At 29.9% G+C, this 16814-nt stretch overlaps 2 protein-coding genes across 6 annotated transcripts in view; one reads left to right on the top strand and one right to left on the bottom strand.

Moving 5' to 3' along the window:
• The window catches only part of LOC107454138 (Golgi-associated plant pathogenesis-related protein 1), a 30228-nt gene extending 24324 nt beyond the window's left edge, over positions 1-5904 (top strand). For all 5 annotated transcript variants that reach the window (XM_016071209.3, XM_016071210.4, XM_087158853.1 and 2 more), the window contains exon 6: positions 4276-5904. In XM_016071209.3, coding sequence (XP_015926695.1) covers positions 4276-4430 — 155 coding nt within the window. In that variant the 3' untranslated portion in view covers positions 4431-5904. The remainder of the gene's footprint in view (positions 1-4275) is intronic.
• A 5033-nt stretch (positions 5905-10937) lies between these two features.
• Positions 10938-16814, bottom strand: part of LOC110282901 (very long chain fatty acid elongase 7) — a 48615-nt gene continuing 42738 nt past the window's right edge. The window contains exon 8 of the mRNA XM_043047530.3: positions 10938-12647. Coding sequence (XP_042903464.2) covers positions 12387-12647 — 261 coding nt within the window. The 3' untranslated portion in view covers positions 10938-12386. The remainder of the gene's footprint in view (positions 12648-16814) is intronic.

The raw sequence follows: 16814 nt of genomic DNA, 5'->3' as shown, positions 1-16814 counted from the left end.
TTAACAGAATAACTTGTCACAGTTAAATGTCACTCTCCTCATTATCTGGTGACCAGAATAACTTGTCACTGTGAAATGGGATTCATCGTAGAATATCACTCTGGGCAGCTATTGGTGACCCCAACCAATCCTTACATCAGCGTAATCTCACTCGACGATGGCGTGGTTGAAGCGAGCTGAATCGAACAGGCTTCCGTTACAACTTGATTCAATCTCCGTGACTTTGTTCTGGCAGAAACCTGCGTACCGGTAGTAGTTGCAATGTCTACAGCTATCTTACTAGGAATGAGATTTCTATTCCTTTTTACCATTAATAGGGATACGTATCGATCCTCGTAACGTGTGGTGTTCCACTGGCATTACTAATTAATAATACATTTTAAAAATGTTAAGCAGTTACCAAATTGCTTAATTTTTTTAAAACCAAACAATTACTACTTGAAACATGTTTATTTCAATTTTATTTATTTACTAGCCGCTAAAGGCGGCCAGCTGTCCGCCACGCTAACGGTTTTCACAAATAAAGCTTTTTAAAACATAGCAGGAAATCTGAAAATTAGTGGACAATTAAAGTGTTCCTGTCCTGCAATTTCATATCCAGTTCTGTTGCAGATGTGTTATAGCTCTTGAGGATGTTTGAAGATGTAACTTTGGTATGGTAACATAAGGCCTATGGTAACCTAAGGCCTATGGTAATCTAACCTATAATATAAATATCAGGTGGAGACTTGATTTTTTTAAATTTTTTTTTAAAAAGGCCTCAGAAATTGTAAAAGCATAATACAAAAGTTGCTTTCGAAATCATCATTAGGTGAAAACCTCTTCTAATCTTTGACGTTTCTCTGATACTTCTTGGGCTCTAGAATTGCTTGTCGAAATTCGGTCATGTTCCATCCTTCTTCGACGTTCCACAGATGTTTCTTGGGCCCTTCTTCTTCTTTGAGAATCTCTTAATATCCTTTTCTTTGACAAAATACAAAGTTTTTTGGAAGGCGATTCTGCCATGTCATGTCAGTAATCGGGTTTTTAAGAAGTCAACGAATACTTTAGAACATACTATGAAAGCAAATCATGAAACTTCAGTATTAAAATCTAAGTGCTTACCTGCAAACTGAAACTTTCTGAAATAACTAATTACATTTAATAAAAACTGTTAAAATAAAGAATAGAAAAACCAAAGAGATCCAAGGTAAGTGTGATCGTTCCTTCAAAAACAATTAAATTCCTATTTTATATATTATATGGCTACAACGCTCAAGAAAAAAAACTAAAGTGCTAAATACATGAAAAGAACACAAAAACGGGGGAAAATATACTTGAGGGTGCCCCTTGGCGAAATCGGCGACTTATGTTTGGCGTCTTACTTGGTTGCCAGAACTCCGTGGTAACAGGAATAGCGGCCAAAACATAGTGATATTTCAATGAAACAATTGAAAATTCAAGCAAAGCTTTTTAAAATTGCAGTGAACAGAATAGAATCAAAATTAATAAACCCACTATAATGCATTTTGAATCGAAACAAAAATTAATGGAGTAAGCACAGAAAGAAAAAGAGAAAAATAACTCACTTCTTCATTAAGCTTGAATATCTTCAGATTTTGGTGCACAGAATTCTCTAATTGCAGTTAGGTACTGTCTAAACTACGATCCCTTTCTAATAGATCTTTTTATGTTGGGAGCATTTGAACCTTTCACACGACCCATTCAAATCCATCTGATCAATCTTTACGTTCAACCAGAGACATCTTTCCCACAAACAGGACATTTATATCTATTACTAATTAAACCTTCATTCATACACCAGTCAATCACTACTTTTTTTCCTTTGTTATTCAAATCGTACAGAAACTTAAGATTTGTCTTATTGACAGTATTCATTTTTAGTACCAGAAGCAAAAGTAACCTTACCAGCCAGTATCCAAAGTAGAACTAACGGATCTCTGAAATTACATTTAAAAACAACGCTAAATTCTTAACCAATCAGAATCACGATTAAAATCTAAACCAATCAGAATAACGATAGGTTTTCAACATCGCCCAGCTTGGCGATCAACCTCGATCACAACTTGGCGGGGGCACCCTCAAATATAGTCTACCCCAAAAACGAATTAATTTTTTATGATATCAATTTCTATTTCTATATAATTTTTTATGGTATCAATTTCTATTTCTACATTGCTACAAAAATTATCGTCTTCGCTTAAGAAAAAAAAATAGAGCGTGGAAAGAAGAAGAAAAACTTATAATAACAATTATGAACATCGACAAATAAATCAAAGCAAAGCGTTCTATTTACGTATGGAATGTGTTGCCACATTTTTAATACAAAAGTTAAACTTTTCTCCACTTTGATAAATGTAAACAAATGCGAACCTTACAATTAAATTATTAATTCCTTCGTATATTATTGGTTTAAGTTGTCGAAATTTAATATTTCAATTGTAAGGCTCGCATTAGCATACATTTATAAGAGATATGCATTTTTTAATAGTTTTTTTAATATGGCTCTTATTTGAAGACGAAAAAGCATAGATTTTCTTACAAAATGACTGATAACTAAAAAACTAATCCAAATTTTTGAAAAAGAAAAAAAATACTCCTTCATTATGTCAAAACACAATTTTGTGTCAAGTTTCGTGCCTGGGCGAGGCTTCTGGGGCGATATATTGTGATTACAGACAGACACACAGCCGCTTTTATTATTATGTATAAAGTGTTCCTGTCCTGCAATTTTGTCTTCATATCCAGTTCTGTTGCAGATGTGTTATAGCTCTTGAGGATGTTTGAAATTATATAGCTACAACGCTTAAGAAATAAAAAACTAAAATGCTAAATACATGAAAAGAACACGAAAACGAATAAATTTTTGATGGTATCAATTTCTATTTCTATATAATTTTTTATGGTATCAAATTCTATTTCTATATCTGTTACGTCAAGCACTCAGGTATTATAATTTGATCTAGTTGTGCTTGTATAATTTTGATCTAGTTGCGCTTTCTACGTCATTTTGTTAACATCGTTTGGTTTGTTATTTAACATCGTTTGGTTTGTTATTTCTAAGTTAACTTTCAAAAAATTGGCTGGCATCAGCATTTTCATTCTTTAAGTTGCTTATTTTTTCTTTTGGAATTCGTTCCTTTTTAGCAAAATGTTTTTCAACCTAATCGAATTCTTTGCCGACTGTTCTCTGTATATATAAAGAAAATAAAGTAAATATTTTTAAAGTGTTGTGAAAAGAATTTTTAGTTGTACAAAGTACTACAATATCGCTACAAAAATTATCGTCTTCGCTTAAGAAAAAAAAAAATAGAGAGTGGAAAGAAGAAGAAAAACTTATTATAACAATTATGAACAGCGACAAATATATCAAAGCGAAGCGTTCTATTTACGTATCGAATATGTTGCCACATTTTTAATACAAAAGTTAAACTTTTCTCCACTTTAATAAATGTAAACTAATGCGAACTTTACAATTAAATTATTAATTCCTTCGTATATCATTGGTTTAAGTTGTCGAAAATTAATATTTCAATTGTAAGGTTCGCATTAGCATGCATTTATAAGAGTGGGGAAAAGTATATGCATTTTTTAATAGTTTTTTGAATATGGCTCTTTGAAGACGAAAAGCATAGACTTACAAAATGACTGATAACTAAATAACTAATCAAAATTTTTGAAAAAGAAAAAAAATACTTCTTCATTATGTCAAAACACAATTATGTGCCGAGTTTCGTGCCTTGGCGAGGCTTCTGGGGCGATATATTGTGATTACAGACAGACAGACACACACACAGCCGCTTTTATTATTATGTATAGATTACACATTGGAAAAATGGGTCTTGGTTTGGATTTGATGGCGTCCACACACTTTTCAAACTGTGTTAAAGAGTAATAGTAAACAGTTCGCATGCGACGTCATTGCGTTGCTATGGCGACCGCAGATGTTTTTCTTTTTAGTTTCATGAGCAAAAATTTTTATATTCTTTTTATTATTGACGTATAACTACTGGCTTGACGGTGATTTTAATATAAATATGAATGCTGAAGAAGGAACAGTATTTTGTGACGTCTTGAAACACGTACATAGGCAGGATATGAAAATCAATCCGACGGCAAACATCAATTGAGACAGGTTTTGCAACCCATGATATTGAAATGTTTAACGGAGTCAATCCAGAAAGAAAAAGCATTTGACCAATGAGTAACAGTGATCGTAATAAGACAATGACAACTTCTTTGTTGATTTTGTTTTTCTTTTTATTTATTTTTTAGGTCATTTTACACAGGTTGTTTGGAAAGAGAGTCAGAAGCTAGGAGTTGCCTGGGCTCGAAGCAAATCAGGAAAAATTCTTGTGGTTGCCAACTACGATCCCAAAGGAAATTTTGTCGGTCATTTTGCACAAAATGTACCACCAAAGAAAAAGTAGAATTTACGAATCACACTTTTACTAATAGTTGATCATATTTTCTGGTCTTGTTCATAACTTATTTTAAACCTCCTCTTCAATATCTTTCTCAAGGCGATGAACTTGGTGCCAGTTTTGCTTTAGAAACTTTTCCCTGATCCTGATTGATTGAAACGATAAGTATAGCATAAAATAACGTGAATTGCTTGCAAAAAAATGTATGAACTTCATTTCTGAAAGAAATTAACAGAGACAGCGTTACGAATTGAGAGTTTCTGGTCTTCTAATTTAGTCCAAAAGCGCTGCGACTTCAAATTCTCGCATAGTTACTCCTATGAACTATCGCCTTAAACATAGTAACAGTCTATAGTCAGTTACACTCTATTTTTTTTTCAAATATTATACTGATGCAGTTTTACACCTATCATATATTTAACCTCTTAATAGTGACATATATTTCAAAAAAAATGGACCAAAAATGGAAAATGTTTTTGACTTTTTAATTTTGTTCTATGTATTATTATAAAAGTTGGAAAATGGTTTTTTATTACAAAAATTTTAAATGCAATAACTACTGTATTTATCATTTTTGCATTAAAAAGTAATGGATTACACACACACATCATATTCAACTAGAGCAAATTGGACAAAATTTTGAAGCTAAATATAATATTACTAGTGTAATATAATATGAAAACACAGCATTATGATTTTCAGTACATAAATTTTAGAAATCTTTTACAGTATGGTATATCCCGAAACCCTTACCTACATTTTCCCTCCCTCGACTGTCATAATCAGTGAAAAGCTAGGACCACTGACGCCATCTTTTAGGAAAATAGTGAATTAAGTATCCTAAAGTAGAAACGAACTCAGCTCGGGCTTCACAAAATAGAAACAAAATTTCCTTTTCAAACTTGATTACATGCTGCTACGATTGGACTTGAATAGAAACATGATTCAGAGTTTACATTTTACTTATGTGATTTTTATGGTTCAATGTACAAATATTACGAAACAACGTTGAACTAATTTTTTTTGTGAGTGTGCGCAAAATTATATAATTCTCTTTCGCAATTACATTTTTAATTCTTCTGTAAATGCATGTCCGCATCAGATCTCCTAGTCTTGGGTGATTTTTTCTACAGTTTAAAATCTAAATCATGTTTCCTCATACTTGAATTGAAATATGGAACTTATAACCTATAACCCCAATGACAATATTATGATTCCATTTTAATAATTTTGTCTTCAAATGTATGTCTTCCTAATGACCTAAAAGCATGATATTTGTTTTTATTGAAAAAATAAATGTTCTGTTCTTACAATTTTATTCAGTTAAATTTCAGCTCTGAATTGAAACTGAAAACTGATATCATTCCATTTTGTTTTACATGTACAGTTATTGAAATCTTTTGAGAGTATAAATGTTTAGATTATTCCAGTTTTGGAAATATCAATATTTTTTTGAAATAAAATTTTTACTCTAAGTGTTTTCTGTATTGTATTCATTATTGCTTTCGATTAGTTTGCTGAATATGTCACTTGTGAATTGATAATATTCGAAAAGCAGTGCAAGAGTACATAAAATCCTAATTGTTATTAAAAATAATATAGAGAAGGCCCTGAATATAAAACACAAAATTTTAGCTAAAACTCACAAATGTACATATTTTCATGTTCTTTATACACTAGAAAGGATAACATTGTGGGAACGGGATAACGCGACCCTTCCCAGTTTGTTAGAGTGTAGATCAGTGGTTACCAACTGGCGGCCCGCTGAGCCTTTTTTTGTTGCCCGCGAACTAAAATATATTAGTCGTCATTTTTTGTGGACAAATTTCGTAAAAAAGCTATATGGGTTTTAAATGCTTTTAAGTTTTATATCTTAACAATTTGATGTCTGTTGCACATTAATTGTTTAACACATAGGTGAAAGTTATTGTAGCCGGAATTTTTTAATATGCAATTAAATATTTTTAAAAATCCACTTCTTATTTTAATTTATAATTCAATACTTTTGTTTTGTACAACTTGATAAAACTCTGACAGTAATACTTAATGCTCCTTCAAACATAAAAGAGTCCTACATAAAATTTTAATAAAGTTGCGGCCCGCCATTTTACTAGTGTTTTTAATTGCGCCCCCCGGCCTCGTGTAAGTTGGAAACCCCTGGTCTAGATCAATTAGCCTTCCAAAATCTTAAAATATAATTAGATTTAGTTTAATAAAAATATATTTGAAACTTCATCATTGAAATTCCATAGTATTTTTTCAAAAATGTATTGACCAAAAGTATTTAATTTAATGACACACTGACTTTTCCCTTATGCTTACACATTAGTTTCTTAAATATTCGAGTTTTCTTTTCTCTACATTTAAAAATTAAAGATATGCTAAAACACTCTTGTTTTTTCAATGAAACTGGTCAATCATATACCTGCCAAAGCAAATAATATGGAAAAGAGACATCCAGCTTCTCGAATTAGTAACTAACGTGGGGATCTGCTCTGTGTGGTACGCTATACCAGAAGAACAACTAATAGGATGAGCGATGTACTCAGATTTAATGGAGCGTCATTTGAACTAAGTTTGTTTGCTAACTAAATTGTTTGTTTAACTAAATTGTTTTTTTTTTTTTTTTTCAGTTTGTCAGGTAATTTCAATGATCAAAGTGAACCTGGTAGTATAGGTGGATTACGTCACGAAATTAACATTTCCATTATTATATGAAACCACATGTTCATTTTGTTTCTCGTTGTTATTTAAAAAGGTATTTATATAAAATTAAATAGTTTAAAATCAAAGGTATTTTATTTATTTTATAATCGTCGATGAACAGCCGACCCAATTTTTGGGTTTACGACTACTAATGTTCAACTCCGTAGCCTTGTACTTTTGAAGCAATCCAGAAGACAAGGAAACTCCAGGATCAGTATACTCCCAGAGGGATGATTTGTTATGGGAACATGGAGGACTTTGTGACTCGACAGATTTAACGTGCATCAGTCATCATTTACTACACGGGGAGTTTTCGGACTCACGAACTCTTGGACATGGGCTTAGCGCCCTACCAACCAGGCTATCCCGGCCCTAAAATCAACGGTATGTGGCATAAAAAAATTGTGTACTGTAACACAAAATAAATGGAGAAATAAGCACTAATACATTTAGAAGAAGTGTAAAGTATCGACATGCAATTATTGACACCCATGATGTCATAATTATTTTTGGTAGTAGGTTCTAATTGAAATAAATAATATTCTCGAAACTAAAAAGCAAAGTTAACGGAAAATAGAAACTTATTCGTTTCGGGGAACCGTAAAAAATTGCCCTACTATTACTGGTGCCAATCTATCATTAACTTTGTTAATAGTTACTAATTGAAATTAAAAAAAATAAGCTATGTACTAAAAAGCAGAATTGTGATAGCTCAAGGGATAGAGCATTGGCCTTCCAATGCAGCGAACTGGGTCCGAATCCCAGTTGATACGAATTCCGCATCCGTCTTGCACCGACCACAGTGCTGATGTGAAATATCCTCAGTGGTAGACGGATCATGGGTTGGAGTCCCCTTGCCGTCAGGCTAACCGTTGGAGGTTCTCTTGGTCTTCCTCTCCATGTAACGCAAATGTGGGTTAGCTCCATCAAAAAGTTCTCCACGAAGATAAATTTCTTCCATTACTCGATCCAGGAGTTCCCTTGTCTTCTGGATTGGGCTCAAAATTACAAGGCTACGGAATTGAACATTAGTAGTCGTGAACTTATATAATTGGGTCAGCTGTTCTACGACGGTTATAAAATAAAATATAAAATAAAAAAGGATACTAATTCGTGTAGTAGAAACGTAAAAAATTGTCAGACTATTATCGGCGCCAATGTTGATGCGATTTTAATGCGTATCAAGTATACTAATATAACTACAATTATTGAATTTGGTACCTATGAAACCTGCATCAAATCTGTGCAGTTTAAAAATATAGATATTGTGGAAAGAAGTGCGTTTTCAGTGAGCATTTTAAAAGTATAAGTACCAAAAAGAATTACTTGATTGCTGTAAATTTTGCGATCATGAGTTCGCCTCGAGCAATAGTATCATGCCAAATGATACAATTGATCTTCATTTTGACGGGAAAAATTACGAAAATGTCTTTTGTTTAATATAATAATGTAAAGTCATCAGCAAGGACGAAACATTAAATGAAAAGCAACTGGAATCATTTTAGCTTTTTTATAGATGTTTTGCATGTGCTTTTCAGTTTTGCGCTTGATTTCATAGTGTACCTCAGTACTGATTAAGTGATTGCTTACTTTTTTTTCACCCCGTACGGAGAACGGGCATTCAGCAAGTTTTTAATAATTATAACTAAGAACGATAAGTTCAGTGCCTTCTCTTAAGAAGAGATTTTAATAATTTAGGAAAATTATTAACGCTCTCCGCGGGTTACTCGAAATTTCCATATTTTATTTTCTATGTGTATATTGTATGATGTATTCAAATGATAAGGATGTATTTAGAAAAAAATAAAACACAGCACACAAGAATAATTGTGTTGCTTTTATTTGGTATAGAAAAATATTTTATTAAAACACAAACAGGAAAAAAGAACATTCTGAATAAATAAATAAATAGAGTTTAAATTTTTAAAAGAAAACCTTATATAAGTGAACTATAATAAAAACTACATTCTTGAGTACTACAAAAAATATACAGAAATTTTTGCTCTAATGCATTTTGTACCATAAAAAATTATTAAAAAGTCTTCACAGTTTAAATTAATATAAAGCAATTTTTTTTCTTTAACAATGTATGTTACAAAATAATTGTTACTTGCTAAGCTAAGCCCTCTGACTGTTTAATTCAAGTAAACAACGTTTTTATATAGATTTTTAATATTGATCCTTAACTTTTCTAGACTATGTGTTTTAAAATTCTGAAAATGTGGCTTGTGATTGCAGTGCCGATAGAAAAATCTTCACATTTGTAGTTGTACTGACCATGTCAATATTTTCGTTTTTTTTTCTTCCTTACTCTTAAGACATATTGTTATAATGCGTGTCTTGCCTTGTTAAAAATGTTTTGCCGTCACAAAAAAAACTTTTAATTGTATTACCTTGTAATTAAGTTTTTCTTTGAAAGAAAGGAAAAAAACTCAATTTTTTGGTGCGTAATTTTAAAGACCCTGTCAAGATTTTTTTTAGCCAAAAAAGAAAAAGAAAAACTTTTTTCATTTTAGATGTGCAACTGACTTTGTCATTATGTTTTACCTTTTCCCCCAAAAAATATTTTGCACTCAATACTGTTGCATTTGTTTTATCAAGATTTTTTTTTTGCCGGCACTGTAATGACATTCTTTTTTTAACCAACGATTATACTCGTTATCTATTAAAAGGTTTGAACTTGAAACCTCTTGTTTCATCTTTGCTGAAGTAAAGTGCAGCAAGTGCTATTTAGGCATTCTTAAAGCTCTGAAAGAACTGTTTATAAATATAGCATAGCAAAATCTAGCACAGCGTATAAGCATCATATTTTATATTTTATTTACAATGGCATGCCAAGGAAGATAGAAAAGTGCTATTAATTTTTACATTTAACCTGGCCAGGCAGAGAATTGACAAGAAGCTGTTGTAACCTTGAAGAAAAATTAATGGAGCAATTTTCGCGCTTTAGAATTTGCCGTGCTATTAAATTAAATTATGAGCTTAAAGTATCCTTTTCGACTAAAGAAAAGATTTTTAGTTTCCCTCTTTGAGCAATCTAAGAATTATGTGCCCGGAATCTTTTCATTTATTCAATAATGCTTTATTCCTTAAAATTTGTATTAAACTTAGGTGCCAAATATGAAATTTTAAAGTTATAAGTATTTTTAAAACTTGTACTTTAAAATCCTAATCTTTTAAAAGTTTTGATACCACCTTACACATATATATATTATGTATTACATATTACATAATATATATATATATATACATATATATATATTTATCAATTTAGAATAAATATAAATTTTAGAATGAAAAATTTGCGGTATTCCATCAGATTGGATTTGCGTGATGTGTAAGCTTGTATACAAACGATTACAAACAAGTTCAACTTTGGTTAAGGAAACCACAACATTTTCGTCAATAGAGTGCATGATAAATTTCCGAATCCGCTGTATTTTCGATATTAAATACAATTATAGAACAAGGTGGTATTGAATGCAAGAATACCTCTTTAAATGCAAATAAAAATGAGGGAATTCTTCCTACATTATGTTCTGTTTTGCTTTAATAAATTTTAGAATGAACAGTCAGAGGAGTAATTCCTTTCTAATAAAGTAACTTGATTAGTAGAGCGTCAGTTAAAACGTGCTTAATAATCACAAATTGCTCTTAAATACTTTTTTTTAAATACTTGGTACTATAAGTATTTCAGATTTGCTTCAGCAGCTTTTTTTTTTTTTTTTATTATTCTTGACTTTTGCTTCTTCATTTTGAGTTTTTTACAACTGCTGTAAAATAGAACTCAAATTACTTTCTGAGGACTTCTTTTTAAAAGCGAGAAATACGGATGTGTCAATTAAACGTTAAGAAAAACTTTTAAAAGGTAGCATATTGATCATACAATGCCGGATCAAAAATGATATTCTTAAGGGACGTGATGTACAGTGCACCAAAAGAAAAACCGACCACCCTCAGTAGCGTTTTGATACAATAATCGGATCTTCATGTTCTAGGACTCAGTCTTAAAGGTTTGAAAGGGTTACCTCAAATATGTTAATTAATTAGTGCAGACGATATTTTAAAATACGAAATCGAACACAAATATGTAATTTCTCTGAAGAAACATACTTTTTTTCAATTAGATTTCCAATTTTCGTATTCAATTAGAGTTACACCTACAGACCCTGACCAAATTATTAGACGCATTATAAGATTCTATGTAAAATCTTAATTATCAGGTGATACTATACAGCTTATGGATTGTTTTTACGGGACTGAAACAGGTTTGCACTTGTTTACTTTCGTGTATCAATGGGTTAAATTAGTCGATATATAATATAAATTCGATGATTGGATAAACTAGACAATATATTATATAGATATAGACTATTTATAATATCAGATATTTTATTAGTATATTATAACAATTAGACAAATTATTAAACTCACTGTAGTTTTTTAATAATACATGTTTTGCACGAGTTTATATCCAATATTTTTATATTTAAACATACATGTAATGAGTTATTATTCCGATTAAATAAGCTAGACGATATATTATATAGATATAGACTGTTTTTAATATCAGATATTATATTAGTATATTATAACATTTAGACAAATTATTAAACTCACTGTAGATTTTTAATAATACATGTTTTGCACGAGTTTAAATGCAATACTTTTATATTTAAACATACATGTAATGAGTTATTATTCCGATTAAATAAGCTAGACGATATATTATATAGATATAGACTGTTTTTAATATCAGATATTATATTAGTATATTATAATAATTAGACAAATTATTAAACTCACTGTAGTTTTTTAATAATACATGTTTTACACGAGTTTAAATGCAATACTTTTATATTTAAACATACATGTAATGAGTTATTATTCAGGAGATCTTTTATATACTTCCTATTTGTATTTATTTTTAACATATTTCATTACAATGTTAACCAATTAATACACGAACGTAAACAATTGAAAACCAGTTTCAGCCTCTCAAAAACAATAAAGCCGTATAGTATCACCAAATAATTAAGATTTTACATAGAATCTTATAGTGCCTCTAATAGTTTGGTCAGGAAATGTAAAATGAGGCTTGAAAATTGAGTTTCTCCGAACACGTTTTTAACATCGGCTCTACATTTAGATTTTCAATTTATTTTGTTTTGCACTTGAAAGACATTGTAGTAATATCTTAACTCTTTCCTGGAATTTCGAGAAAGAGATAAACTATAGATCTGTATATAAATTCTTCTACTTTGTTTTGTGAGAGGATTGCAGTTGATGGCATCCGTTCGTCTGTTCCGTCTTTTGCACTCCGTTAGTGTTACTACTTGCTTTGATATTTTTATCCGTTTTCTTACCGTAGGAAGTTAAATAGAAGTGCACAAAGAGAACGAAAAAGATTATCGCTTGCCCAAGAACTATCCAGACGGCAAAATTTCGAACGTTGCAATTTTCTGGAGGGAAAAGTGCCATCTGCGCCAGCGACGTCATCACAATTGTAAACTGGAGCTGAAAAATATTCAGAACATGCATTTGTTTTAATATGGAAAAATCATGTTTAACACTAATTCCGAAACGAAGATAATAAGTTTAATGCAAAAACAACATTACGAGGTAAGACTACTACAACGAAACGAAACAAATTAATACATATTAATTATATAGTTATCGTATTAATGCATAAAGTCCCTGGCCGAATTATTAGACGCACTATAAGATTCTGTGTTAAATCTTAATTATCAGGTGATACAATACAGCTTTATTGTTTTTACGTGACTGTAACCGGTTTGCACTTGTTTACGTTCGTGCATCAATGAGTTAAATGAGACGATATATAATATAAATCCGACGAATGGATAAATTAGACGATATATTGCATAAGGATAGAATATTTGTTATATCAGGTATCATATTAGTATATTATAATAATTAGACCAAATTATTCGACGCTATACAAGATTCTGTGTTAAATCTTAATTATCAGGTGATACAATACAGCTTTATTGTTTTTACGTGACTGTAACCGGTTTGCACTTGTTTACGTTCGTGCATCAATGAGTTAAATGAGACGATATATAATATAAATCCGACGATTGGATAAATTAGACGATATATTGCATAAGGATAGAATATTTGTTATATCAGGTATCATATTAGTATATTATAATAATTAGACCAAATTATTCGACGCTATACAAGATTTTGTGTTAAATGTTAATTATCAGGTGATACAATACAGCTTTATTGTTTTTACGTGACTGTAACCGGTTTGCACTTGTTTACGTTCGTGCATCAATGAGTTAAATGAGACGATATATAATATAAATCCGACGATTGGATAAATTAGACGATATATTGCATAAGGATAGAATATTTGTTATATCAGGTATCATATTAGTATATTATAATAATTAGACCAAATTATTCGACGCTATACAAGATTCTGTGTTAAATCTTAATTATCAGGTGATACAATACAGCTTTATTGTTTTTACGTGACTGTAACCGGTTTGCACTTGTTTACGTTCGTGCATCAATGAGTTAAATGAGATGATATATAATATAAATCCGACGATTGGATAAATTAGACGATATATTGCATAAGGATAGAATATTTGTTATATCAGGTATCATATTAGTATATTATAATAATTAGACCAAATTATTCGACGCTATACAAGATTTTGTGTTAAATATTAATTATCAGGTGATACAATACAGCTTTATTGTTTTTACGTGACTGTAACCGGTTTGCACTTGTTTACGTTCGTGCATCAATGAGTTAAATGAGACGATATATAATATAAATCCGACGATTGGATAAATTAGACGATATATTGCATAAGGATAGAATATTTGTTATATCAGGTATCATATTAGTATATTATAATAATTAGACCAAATTATTCGACGCTATACAAGATTTTGTGTTTTGTGTTAAATCTTAATTATCAGGTGATACAATACAGCTTTATTGTTTTTACGTGACTGTAACCGGTTTGCACTTGTTTACGTTCGTGCATCAATGAGTTAAATGAGACGATATATAATATAAATCCGACGATTGGATAAATTAGACGATATATTACATAAGGATAAAATATTTATTATATCTGGTATTATATTAGTATATTATAATAATTAGACCAAATTATTCGACGCTATACAAGATTCTGTGTTAAATCTTGATTATCAGGTGATACAATACAGCTTTATTGTTTTTACGTGACTGTAGCCTGTTTGCACTTGGTTGCGTTAGTGTATTAATTGGTGAAATTAGACAATATATAATATAAATTCTACGAATGGATAAATTAGACGATATATTATATAAATATAGAATATTTATTATATCAGGTATTATATTGGTATATTTTAATAATTAGACCAAATTATTAGACCCATTATAAGATTCAGTGTAAATTCTTAATTACCAGGTGATACTATACATCTTTATTGTTTTTATGTGACTGAAACCAGTTCGCACATGTTTACGTTAGAATATCAATTGGTTAAATAAGACGATACATAATATAAATTTGAGGATATTATAATTTAGACGATATATTATACAAATATAGAATATTTATTACATCAGGTATTATATTAGTATAGTATAATAATTAGAGCAAATTATTAGATGCACTGTATCGTTTTAAAAATTACACGTTTTGCACGAGTTTATAGGCAATACTTTAATATTTAAACATTCATGTAATGGGTTTTTATTCAGGAGATTTTTTATATACTTCCTATTTGTATATATTTTTAATGTATTGCATTGCAATGTTAACTAATTGATACATGAACATAAACAAGCGTAAATCGATTTCAGCAGCGTAAAAACAATAATGCTGTATAGTATCACCTGATAATTAAAATTTTACATAAAATCTCATAGCTTGTCTAATAATTTGGCCATGGTCTGTATGTTTTTAAATGGCCATTGGCTGTATTGTTTATACTCCTTAATTATAAATTTATAACATTTTTTGAAGCATTTTGTAAATCAGATTTACGTTTAAAGCATTTTTGATGTTATGTTATAACCTAAATATTAAAATTACTTGAGAAAATCAAAAAGCAGAAAATATACATTACTACTAATCTTTAAATGTAAACTTTTTTAAAAAATTAATTTTCCATTATTTTCATAAAAAAGTAAGATATAAAATATTGTGTGATATTTTTAGAAATTGAGTTTACATAATCTCATTTCATTTTCCAGGTATTGTGTATTTTATTATATGAAGAATATTTAGAAATGTGCTGCCAAGACTGAAAAGGCGGAAATTATTTATTGTTATTTTAAAAACACTGAATTTTCTTATACTTTCTTCAAAAATCTTATAAGAAAATCTTAAAGAACATTTTAAGATAAACATTGTGTGAAATGAACACAAGACTTGTAAAATTATCTAAGACTATATCAACACGATTTTTGTAAGTTCCACGCATATTTGATTTCATAATTTTTGGTGCAAAACCAAAGATTTTTTTTAAATAATAAAATTGAAGATTAACAATTTTATTTTCTGCTTTTCTTTATTCTGTATTTTTCATCTTAGAATTTATTAAGCTCTTAAAAAGAGCACTTTATTTACCCTCCCCCATACTTTCCCGTCTTCTTAAATTTGGTATTGATAGTAAACTTCGTTTTAATTCCAAATTTATCTGGTTGTTCGAAAAAATGAAAATGAAAGACGATTTTCTTGCAGTGAATAAATATTTTATTCAATCCTATATCATTCATTCAAGTTTAAAACCTTTTGCCAGTGAATAAATATTTTATTCAATCCTATATCATTCATTCAAGTTTAAAACCCTTTGCCAGTGAATAAATATTTTATTCAATCCTATATCATTCATTCAAGTTTAAAACCTTTTGCCATTTTTCTGGATTTAATCCCAGAGACCTCAACAATAAAAAAACGCTCATAACACATAAAATTTTCAATTAATTTATAATTTCCCAGATATAATTTCATTTATTCTCCTGTTTCCATGATTTTTATTTATGTCGAAATTTAATAGTATGTTATCGAACATAAACGATTAGTTGGTTTTTTCAGGTTTGTCGCTGGAGCCTAGATGTTCTGACAGATTAAATTTAGGTAATGGACATACAGGTGGCTGCAATCAAGATCAATTTTGGTTTAAGCTACAGCCTCTGACCAAATTATTAGACGCACTATAAGATTCTCTGTAAAATCTCAATTGCCAGGTGATACTATACAGCTTTATTGTTTTTATGTGACTGAAACCGGTTTGCAATTGTTTATGTTCGTGTATCAATTAGTTAACATTGTAATGCAATACGTTAAAAAAAAATAATATATTAATGCAAATAGGAAGTAGTATGGAACCGATTATCCGGAACGGTCGGGACCATTGCTATTTCGGATAACTGATTTTTCCGGTTTTCTGAATCGCTACAAAAAGCCTTTTTTTTATTGTTAAACCCAACTAAAAAAAAAAAAAAAAAAAATTGGAAATAATCTTAAAAATAAGAAAAAACGATGAAGTAATACACTAATGATTATTTCCAAAATGATTGTAAGGTAAACATCTTTAAGAAAAGAAAGAAAAATCGTAAAATCTTATGAGGAAAAAAAATTTTGTTTAAAAAAAATGGCGAGAAAATTTATCGAATTTCGTTCCGGTTTTTTGGTTTTC

Source organism: Parasteatoda tepidariorum, chromosome 3, assembly GCF_982258835.1.
Source record: "Parasteatoda tepidariorum strain Cologne lab strain chromosome 3, Ptep-v5.0, whole genome shotgun sequence".
Classification (NCBI taxonomy): Eukaryota; Metazoa; Arthropoda; class Arachnida; order Araneae; family Theridiidae; genus Parasteatoda; species Parasteatoda tepidariorum.
Note: the sequence above shows the minus strand (reverse complement) of the source record. Positions and strands in the feature narration are given on the sequence as shown.